Consider the following 10,654-nt stretch of genomic DNA (forward strand, 5'->3'; position numbering starts at 1 on the left):
TTTTGGGGGGGGGCATCCACTGAAATGACTGATACTGTCATTTTCTTTGGAGGACAGTCTTCAACCTCGCCACTGTGCACCAATTACAGCCGTGCCTTAGTACCGTAATGATGCTGCACTCTCTGGAAGGAGAAAAAGTCTATGAACTGCGATGTGGCTCTCATGTCTCTGTAGTATATTTACAACATCAAACAGTCCTGTTGTTACAGTATCTGCAGTAAAGGAGAATTTTAAAGAAACACATACAATACTGACCTCCCACTGCACACCCTGTCTCCTAGAAATTACGTTTGAATTAAACAGTACATTTATGCACCGCGCTTTAGTAGAATCCAGGTTCGCGTCCAGACTCAGGCAACAAAATACTTTGGTTAAGGTTAGGGAAAGATTGTGATTTTGGTTAAATGTCAACAACATAACCATAAAAAAGCAGAATAATGCTGTAGTCACTAAGAGTGGATAGTGTATTGGAAGATTGCCTACTTTGGTGGGAAACAAATGAAACACGTTGTCAGTGAACATTTTACTGATACATTAGATATTAACATTTTTGCAACTTGCCAGGTACGTTCATTAACAACATTTCCTCATTATGTTAATAGAAAACGTAATTCAGTCGGCATTACGTTTCTCTCAAAACGTATTTGCTGTTGCAAATTAGCTGTGTATAAACTTAATTTCTAGCAGACAGGGCTGCCCACTGCACACCAAGGTGGGTGGCTTCTTTCAAGTTTACAGTTGTACATCACAGATAAATGTGACTGAATCCCCCATTGATCTGTTTTGTGTTGAACAAGCCTTTCTTAACCTTGGAAGCTGTTCATCTTTTTCTTTAAATTCAAGGGGGTTCTTTCCTTTGCACAGAGCAGTTTACATCGGCAAAATGCAGCCAAGAAGATCCAAGTTGAGAATGTTGCAGCTGCATTAATCAAGGTGGTGGAAGAGTGGTGCCCTTTAACTCTTCTTCTTACTTTTTATTTCTTTCCTTTTCTCATTTCTTTATTCTTTAAAACTATGCTGCAATACTGCATTAAAGTGAATAGATCAATAAACTGGACAATGTCAAGAAAGATGAGGAAGTATGAATCAATGTGAGACAGAGAGAGAGAGACACAGAAAGTGAAAAAACAGGAAGATAGGACACATTAGGTCACTCTGAACAACTGTTCCTCATCCATAATTTATAACTTTATGAGATAGAACAATGAAATATCTGAAATGTGGCTACGCCTGAAAGGTTTCCCTGAAGGCTCACCAGTCTGAATCCACTGACAGATGGAAGGCTAGTTGCAAAAAAGAAAAGATACCCACAAAATACAGCATGTGTGCTATTTGTTCTGGTAATTACTGGTTTTGTCGTGTTTGTTAAGTTATTGGGCTGGCATAACACCATTTTATTAAAAGAATATCAACCTGAAATAATCGGATTAGAGAGACTGTGTTATAACTGATCCGTTCTGAGCCATTATTACCTTCACATTTTTGCCCTTTCAGAATCCTACAACAAAAACTAAATAATAAACCTAATATTTCCAAGATATTCTCACTGATGTAATAAAAATGTCTTGTGGTTATTACATCTGTAAATTCAATATTACTACATATTTATCCTGTTATTGCCAAGATATTACAGCATTATATCAAAAGGTAATAATGTGCATCTCTGAGGTGAATGTGTGAACTTGCATTTTAAATGACATGGTATAGCTGGAAAAACATTTGGTTATTTTACGCAGCTTGTTTTTATTTTAGAATTCCAGAAACAGTGTTAAAATTTCTTTAAAAAATATAAAAAATGCTGCACAGGTCTAACTGCCACAAATCACAACAAACAGTAACCAGATGGTTTTAAAAAACAGTTACACAAAGTTTTTAGAAACTATTAGTTACACATCACAAAAATAAGAATAAACAACACATCTATTCATCTAGTAATCACTACTATCATCGCAGTCATCATCAGTGATGATCATTGATTGATTGTTGTCCACCAAAACATTATTATTTGTTAGTCAGACAGTTCCAACATTACACATTTTATACAGTTTCATCTAATTTAACATTTCTAGAGAGCAAAACAAACTACAACAAACTTTCTACGATGTAACACATCCCGAAGCTGAATATGATCAATAACACAAACTGAACTCAAATATAATCAGAATCAGCAGATGGTCAGTATTCCTAATGACTGGGAGGGACATTTATAATTAATTGTGGCTTTCATTCAGTATTGATAGGTTTGATTTAATGGTTTTATATATATAATTCAGATTGCCAGGTTTTAATTATCATACCGCTTTGACAGCAGATTAGATGCCTGTGGGCTACATTTGTAAAAAGTTCAGAATTTCTAAAAATTTCATATTAAGAAAGTTTTGTTTTATTGACATTGACTCCAAATATTCCATTCCAAATGTGATATACATTATACTTATGCAGCTCAAAGTTTAAGATAAAGTCAAAAATATTTTTACAAATGAGCTGCCTGGTGCTTTTTATAGTTTCAGATTGTGAACTCGCACTATCATGTATCAAAAATGAGCATTACATTGCCTTCATAATTTCCTATCATTCCTCGAAAAATTTGACAAAGAACGAGCAGATGGAGTGCCATCCCTCGCTGCAGTAACTCTGCCCCATGTCGTTCATCACTCCTTCCTCCTCAAACCCAGTCCTCTCCTCCCTGTTCCCCTTCTCCTCTTCTTCTTCCTCCTCCTCCTTCTTCTTCCTCCTCTCTGCCTTCCCCCCGTCAGAGCTCTTCCTGGCCGGCGGCCCTTTCTTCTTTCCTCCATCCTTCCCTCCCTTCCCCTCCTCCTCTCCATTGCGTTGGGCGAGCTTCATGTAGGCCTCAGTGGGAGCCTTCTTGCAGGTTTTGGCCTTCAGGACTTTCTCTCCTTCGCAGGCGTTCTGCCTCTTCTTCAGCTTCCCTACCAGCTGCTTCCAGTACTGGCTGGACTTCACCCCATAGGCCTGGCAAAGGTCTGGTTTACCGGCATAACGACACCAATACCTAGAGGAGGAGCAGAAACAAGAACAAGAAGAATGGAGCGGTTTGACAAGTACAAGGGAACGTCAAGAAAGAAAAGGAGAAAGACAAAGTATTCTTTACAACAAATTGGGAGACAAAAAAGGAGTACATAAAGGTTGTAATTGGCCAAATCACATGCAAGGATTGAAACTTCTCTTAGAATATATTCCCCTTTTTCTGTCACTGTTTATCTGACTTTTCCTACTGAGAAAAACTTCAAAGAGAGCTTCAAAAATCTGCAACATTTATGAGATCATGAGCTACACTTTGGGTCATGGAGACGTTTTGCCGTTAATTAGCATTAAAGTGATTAATAATAATAAAGAATTTGTCATTTCTGAATGAAGGAAACAATCCCCTTTTAAAATGACTTTCAGACAAACGACCCAGGACTTTGTGACAGATGTTTCTTAACTTTAGTAGCGCACTTTTGTCGTGACAAAGTAATCACTTTCTTGCATATTAAAAAGGGCCACCAATATTCTGAGCTTGGTCATTCTTACTTAAAATTCTTCCAGGGCAACACATACTTGATATGTGTATGACGTGCGTTAAAGGACCCACACCCACTGTTTTCTATTATCAATTAGAATCCTTCAATATCATACACTGTATGATTTTCTTCTTTTGCTCGTGACAAACTCGAACAGACTGTCCAACTTGGTTGAATCAGCTCTTTCGTCTAAATCATAAATCTTACCTATTAGGCAGTTGTCCAGATACTCAGCACAGGTAATGATTTGAATAATAAGATCCAGTTTTGAGTGTCCTTCTCACTAAGTGAACCCCTGAATTATTTAAATGGTTGAAAATTACCAACATGAACGCTTTGGTCAGTTTTATAGGTGACGTGAGTTTAAGGGCATTAAAGGCGAATTACATTAATATCCTGTCAAGTGTAATGTCCACAGGCGAGACGTTGCACTTTATGACCTTCAGAGAGTCGAGGCAGGTGAGATATTACAGTTAATGCTTCCCTCACCTCTGCTGGTCTCCCAGTGTTTCAGTGCTGCAGTTCACCAGCAGGCTCACCACGCTTTCACCAGACGTCTGCCAAGTGCAGCGATGGCCCTCCTTGGTGGTCAGCTCTCCAGAGCCGGGAACTGAGCGGTTTCTAGGTCTCTTGGCCGGTTGGGGTGACGGCGGAGGCTGGCGGGCTTTGTCGGGTTTCCCCTGACCAGGCAGCCGCTTGGTCTCAGTGAGGATGGGGAGGCAGAGGAGGAGGAGGAAGAGGAAACTGCATGGCAGGACACTCATGTTGGCTGGGAAGGGACATTTGGACACAGAAAAAAGAGAAAATGAGCCAGAAATTTTTTCCAGGAGCTGGTAGAGACCAAACAAAAGCTAAAAAGGAGAGTTAATATTGGATTTACATTTACCAGGTGGACACTTTTATTGGTCAAACATTGCTAAATGCAGCTTTGAATGATTATGGTGAGTCATTTTGATATTTCTTCCAGTGCGAAATCATATCACAGAATGTTACGTTACACATACAAGGCAAAAATTTACCCTGTCACCCTGGTCAGGAGTTCCTCTTGTTTTCATCTGCGATAAGGTTCATCCAATCACAACAAACATGGCAACAGCTATGTGGCAACAATGGTGGGTCAACTTATTGTATATGTCTCGCAACCAACGCTTACAGTCCTGTCTTACATTTCCGTTGCAGTAGATCTAAATAGTTTTGTTGCAACAAATTTGCCAACGAATATTGTGCAATTTTGTGCTGTTGTTTGACGTGCATGTTGACACTGTTACGGCCTGTGTCTCTGTTTGTTCCTCTCTATGTTGTATCTGTGTTGTGGGCGTGGCACTCCCTCTCTCCACGGGCTCCTGACTCTTCACCCAACACACCTGCTCCAAGCCACACACCTGCAACTCATCCACTAATCAAGTGCTGCAGTCTATCAACCCTGGTCTCCGATCCACTCATCACCAGATCGTTGTTTTCCGCTCATGTGGTAGTTCTTGTTCTCTGCCCCTGGAATATCATTCTAGTTACTTTTGTTTGGGGGGGTTTTGTGCTAACCTTGCTGTCCCTGTGCTCAGGATTACTGCCTGCCTGTCTGTCTGCCTCACTTGGTCTCAGCTACACAGCCACACCTACCTCTGGACTTGGACCCCAGCCATACCTCATCCACCCATGGCTCCCCTCTCAACCCTCGGTCTTCGTCCTCTGGCTCCCTTCCCTCAATCCCATCAAAACTTTGGTGAACTGTACAATAAATCTCTCTAATCTCTAACTCACCTCTCTGTGTCTGAGTCTGCATTTGAGTCCCCCTTTGTGAATCATAACAGGACACTGGCAGAGAATATTTTGCAGATAAACTTTTAATCAGAGCAATATAATTTTTTCCATTGTGCATAGGAATCAATTTGGTAGCATATTATTATATCATATTTAAATGGGCAATCCAGCTCTTTGCACTTCCATAAAGCTGGCAAACTTTCAAGAGACCGATTTTAAACAAGGCTAAAGCCTGGTTTATGGTTGACGCAGTGTCCCCGACACGAGGATCTGCATGCTAAAAATCACGTCAATGCGCCTTCCGCATCAGGCCGCGAGTTGTTGCGGTGCTTGGTCATGCACCTCTGAATTTTTGGAACTAGGCACGCAGTGTGCTTTTCACTTCAACATGGACGCCGAAGCTGGCCGAGCAGGTTCACCTCTACAAACGCCTCTACCACCCTTTTTTTTTTGAGAGACCCCAGGGACAGCCAAATAACTCTCAATTCATGGAGAGAGATCGCCACCACACTGGCAAAAGATAAGTGATTTTGTAGGAAAGTGCAAGAAAGTATGAGGGGCCGCCATGTTGGATAATCTGTCCCCGAAACACTCATCGACTTCATGATTATTCACATGATATTTTGTTTGTATGCCCCCTGGCGTATCAGAGAATATTGCCTCTGTACATGCTCACAGCTCTGCGGAGGCACGCGCCATGGTGTCTCATGTGAGTATAAACAAAGCTCAAGCTAGTGGCTCTTTGAGGCACAGCAGTGCTTTGAGCTAAATGCTAATGTTAGGATAGCAACATGCTCACAATGTCAATGCTTGGTTTAGTGTGTTAGCATGCTAATATTTGCTAATTGCACTAAACACAAAGTGCAGCTAAGACTGATGAGATGCTCATTAGTTTGGTTTATGATCAAATACCTGCTAAAGTATTGGATGAATTAAAATTTTGAGCAGCTGGTGGCACTTGAGGAAAAGCTAAGGGATCACAAAGTCATTAGCCTCATTAGAGGACCATTAATTAATTTCAGACTGACAGACCGTCCCTAGAACCATGATGCTAGCATGGCTAAAAAGCAGCAGAGCCCGAGATATCTTGATTTTTAGTCTCAAGTATAGGTAAAGCTCCCAAAACACTGCATATCTCATAATACAACTCCATAGAGTCTTTTGTTAGACCCTCCTTCCCTGGGATACGTCCGTGTCTTTCAAACTCATGTTCGATGACATCATCAGTTATTTTTTCAGACTTTAGAAAGCTTCCCCCAGAAATACAACTGTCTCACAGGCTGACTAGTACTCTCTGTTACATGTAAATTGAACATGATGTTTAAAATCAGTGGAGTGCCCCTTTAATGTTTAAAAAAACTTAGCTTTAAGAGAAAGACAGGAATAAATGCGGCATTTTCCTTTCCTTCTTTTTCTCCATACGTCGTAACTGACAGTATTCTAACCACATACTTAACAGGAAATGTTCAGAAATGCCGTCCGTGTGAGTATGACAGCTGTATAAATCAGTTTATTTTAATACTAGAGATCTCGAATAAGAGCCACAATGAAAATATATCGACACCTTTTTAAAATCTTTAAATAACTTGGACTGGAGAATTTTGGATGCCTTCCTCATCATTATCCCAGAGGGCCAGAACGTCGTAGAGTGGCACAACAAGAGTGTTAAAAAAAAAAATGGACAATGGACACAGAGTGTGGGTGTGAGTCTCTGTCAGTGGCTTATTGAAAACCAGCCAAGCATCAGAAACACTCCCCCAAGAAGAGTCCAGACCGGACATGTAGCTATCAAACAACACGCAGGGAGGGAGGGAAGGTGGAGGAGAGGATTACAGCTGAACTCATACATGTGAAAATAAATTATTATTTTAGAAAAACATTTCTGGGATCACAACCACAAAGTATCTAGAAAAATAGAGCATTCACATAGGTGAATTAATCTGTTGTTGCTCAAACAACTGCTAAAAACAACAAAAAATTAAAACACATACAACGAAACAATTTTAATCTTGAATTAAGAAATGCTGCTAATAAAACATTTATATATATTCATATCCTGTGTACCACTGTGCCCCTTGGTCGGTATATAAACACTGAACAGGTTGCTTCCCTGTACCAACATACCATTAATGATGCTATACAATGAGAACAACAAAACAGGTTCTGTGGAGCCATAATTAATCTGATTAATAATGTTAATGTGTTTATGTTGTAATGAAGTGGAAAATTAAATCAGATGCTATAGAGCATCTGGCTGTTTTTGTTTCAGTTGAAGCCAAAGCACTCCCTGAACAAATGGGCTTTACAATCAGGCACTTTAATTTTTTTATCTACACTGTCTTTCACATTGGCAACAAAAACAAACCAACACAAACTGAACTCAGAGTTTCCCTGCTCATTCTAAACTCACTGCAAAACTGACGGACAATTTAGGCTTTTGTTAAGCCTGCAGTGAATATACCACGGCAGCTACTTATACATTGGTGCTTGAGTTCCCACTGTGCTCGGTGCATTGTGAATTATACCAATGCTGCCATGAATACTCAATTTTGATTGGCTGAAGGGTGTGAATTCTGTAATAGCACGTCTACCACCAGCAGCATAGTGAAAGCAGCACAGCAGCAGCCTCAGTCCTCCAACAGCGTCTGCACAGGATGTGTTCAGGCACAGTACTGCATGTAGGTCATCCACATTTTGGCAGTGCTCTGAGCCCCAATACACAATCACTGTAGTTACGCATGTACAGTAAAACGTAAGAAAATAAACCTGATGCCTAAAAAGACGGCATCTAATATTCTCAGGAGTTGGTGGAGACCAAACCAGAGGTAAAAGGAGAGTGAATTTTGGACAAAAAACACCACTCCAATGGGATAATCATGTTGCTCTGTGTCTGCTGGATGAGTAAATAGGCAGCTATTTGCCAACACTGTTTTGCTACACAGCCTGTGTAGACCAACGCATCCTCATACCTAAACGACATATATGACCATTGGAGAGTACCAGCGACAGGCGTACCCGACCTTGGTCGTCATGGTAACAATAATAATGATGAAATGTTGCAGTTTAGTTAGGTTTAGACACCAAAACCACTTGGTTAGGTTTAGGAAAACATCATGGTTTATGTTAAAATAAGTACCTTAGTTACATAAGTTCAGTTACGTTAGTGAGTAACGTGACGTAACTGAACTTATGTAAGTTAAAATAAGTCAGAGTTGACTTTTGGTTTCACACGGCACACGAACAGCAGTCTCCTGGGTGAAAGTCCTGTGTTTGACCCATCCATCCATCCTGGCCTTGTCCCTGTCTGGACTTTGTCACTCTTTAAACTACCTCACCTGACTTCCTCCTTTGCTCCTGTCATAATTATACAGCCACTAGATGTCGCAACCTAACAATAAACGTAAATATCGTAACGACCTATACGGCCATATTCCTGGGGAGGACGGTCTGGTGTAGACAGCTGTTTTGGTTACAATAGAGGAGAATCTGTTCCGTGAGAGACGTGCTGGAGACAGATGACTGAAAGAAAACACCTCCTGTGTAGACACAGTGTAAAAGATAATACTCGACAAGTTGTGCGTTTGGTGATTGTTAGTGATGGTGCGTCATTGTTGATCGTACAGCTCAGACACACGCATAAACATTAATTTCACTAAATATTGGCTCTCAGATTATGAACACATGCTATCCTCAGGAACCTGACCGACACAGTGCCAGTTTGAGCTTTCCACTCCATTTCAGTGCAGCACACAAAAAGACACATGCCGCTTACACTGACTTAATTTGATGGTTCGTGCAGCAAGTAAACAAAATACCATATGTACCAATTAATCATCAATCCTGGTACCTCATGAGTACCAGGATTAATGATTCCAAAGCAGTCACAGTCAACCTACACCAACGTAGGTGTCCAGTCCTACTGTACATTACAAGAAACTTAATGGACACCTGTGAGCCAATCTAAATTTCTCAGTGGTCAGAGTTCTCATTGGTCATGGTATAAAGATGATAATCCACTCTGGCCTGTGTGGTTGTAAAACATAACACACAGAGGGAAACCATTCGCATCTACATTGTGCTTTATCCTTCCATAACAGCTCATTGTGCATCTTACTATGTACGTCAAAGTGGGATCAATGTCAGTTTGAGTATAGTCTAAATTCAGCTGGCTTCATAGTTACCATTTCTTCATTTTACTGAGTATTGCTGGATAATGTGAATTTTTGTGAACAATTTTGTGTCTAAATGTTCAATAAAACGAAGATCTCCTGTTTATGAGGAGGTCCGAGGTCAGGATGCACAGCGTTAGCCAGTTTGGCTAAATAAATGAACAAAACAGAACGTCTTTGCATTTCCCGAAGTGAATTATCTTGCAACAACACTGAGAAACGACAGCAAGCTTCTGCAGCGGTGTTAACTGTGTGTTAACCTTTTCTCTTAAAAAACTTTAGGTACACTCAACTTTATATATAATCGTGTCCTTTTTTCCCTCTCAAATGTGGTATGATTTTTTTCTTTTAGTTCTTCCTTTGACATATTCAGGATTTCGTTTCACAAGTTCATATTCATCCAGAAATAAGAATAAAAAACAAACAAAAATGACAGATTAAACAGATCTCCTTTGGCAGTACAAGTCACCTTTCTGCTGCAGCATTTTAACTGGAGTTTCTGGGAGATGAAAAACAAAGACGCACTGCACCAAAACAAAAATAATCCCCCCTCCAAGCACACCCCCCACTCCTCAAAATACACCCCTCATCAATAAGTCATGACAAAAACCAATTATTTCTTCGTTGTCTCCAACGCTCTATTATTGGTTTGACAGTTTTTGGAAGAAGCAGAAATGCGGAGTAATTTAGTGTTCAAGGTTTGTTGTTTAGTGTGAGCAGAGGCCCAGTGTTCTTACCATGTGACGCTCCACGGCTCTGAGTCGCTGTGAGAATGTGGGGGCTGTGAACCCTTGGATAAAAGAGGGGAGAAGGATAAAGGAGGAGGACGTGGAGGAGGAGGAGGAGGGGGCGAAGAAGGGGGTTCAGGGAATGAGGAGAACTATACGAAGAACTGCCCAAAACCAAGGACACCTCCCACATTCACCCCTCACAAAACCCTACAAACTGACGAGACCTCGAGGGTTTGGATGTTTCAGTCATTCAGCTTGCAAACAAAACACTTCTTTGTTCATCACTGGAAACCTTTTTTAGATACTGTATAAATACTTCATCTTGATTTTATTTTATCTTGATGAAATAGAATTTTAATAGTTTTGAACTCTACAGTTGCAAGGATTTTATTGTAAATGTGAAAGCATCAAACAAAAAAGTAAATATTTAAAAAAAACAATAGTAAATACAAAGTTAATCACAATATCTTGT

The 10,654-nt window shown here is 40.3% G+C and overlaps 1 protein-coding gene across 1 annotated transcript; it reads right to left on the reverse strand.

Annotated features, from left to right (window-relative positions):
* Positions 1–1,723: 1,723 nt before the first annotated feature.
* On the reverse strand, positions 1,724–10,387 carry fgfbp3 (fibroblast growth factor binding protein 3). The gene is made up of 3 exons (XM_044214150.1): positions 10,189–10,387; positions 4,014–4,293; positions 1,724–3,013 (listed from the first exon to the last, which is right to left on the reverse strand). The coding sequence occupies exons 1-3, from the start codon at positions 10,370–10,372 to the stop codon at positions 2,572–2,574; spliced, it is 906 nt and encodes a 301-aa protein (XP_044070085.1). The 5' UTR covers positions 10,373–10,387; the 3' UTR covers positions 1,724–2,571.
* Positions 10,388–10,654: the final 267 nt, after the last annotated feature.

Source organism: Siniperca chuatsi, linkage group LG11 (genome assembly GCF_020085105.1).
Source record: "Siniperca chuatsi isolate FFG_IHB_CAS linkage group LG11, ASM2008510v1, whole genome shotgun sequence".
In the NCBI taxonomy this organism is placed as follows: domain Eukaryota; kingdom Metazoa; phylum Chordata; class Actinopteri; order Centrarchiformes; family Sinipercidae; genus Siniperca; species Siniperca chuatsi.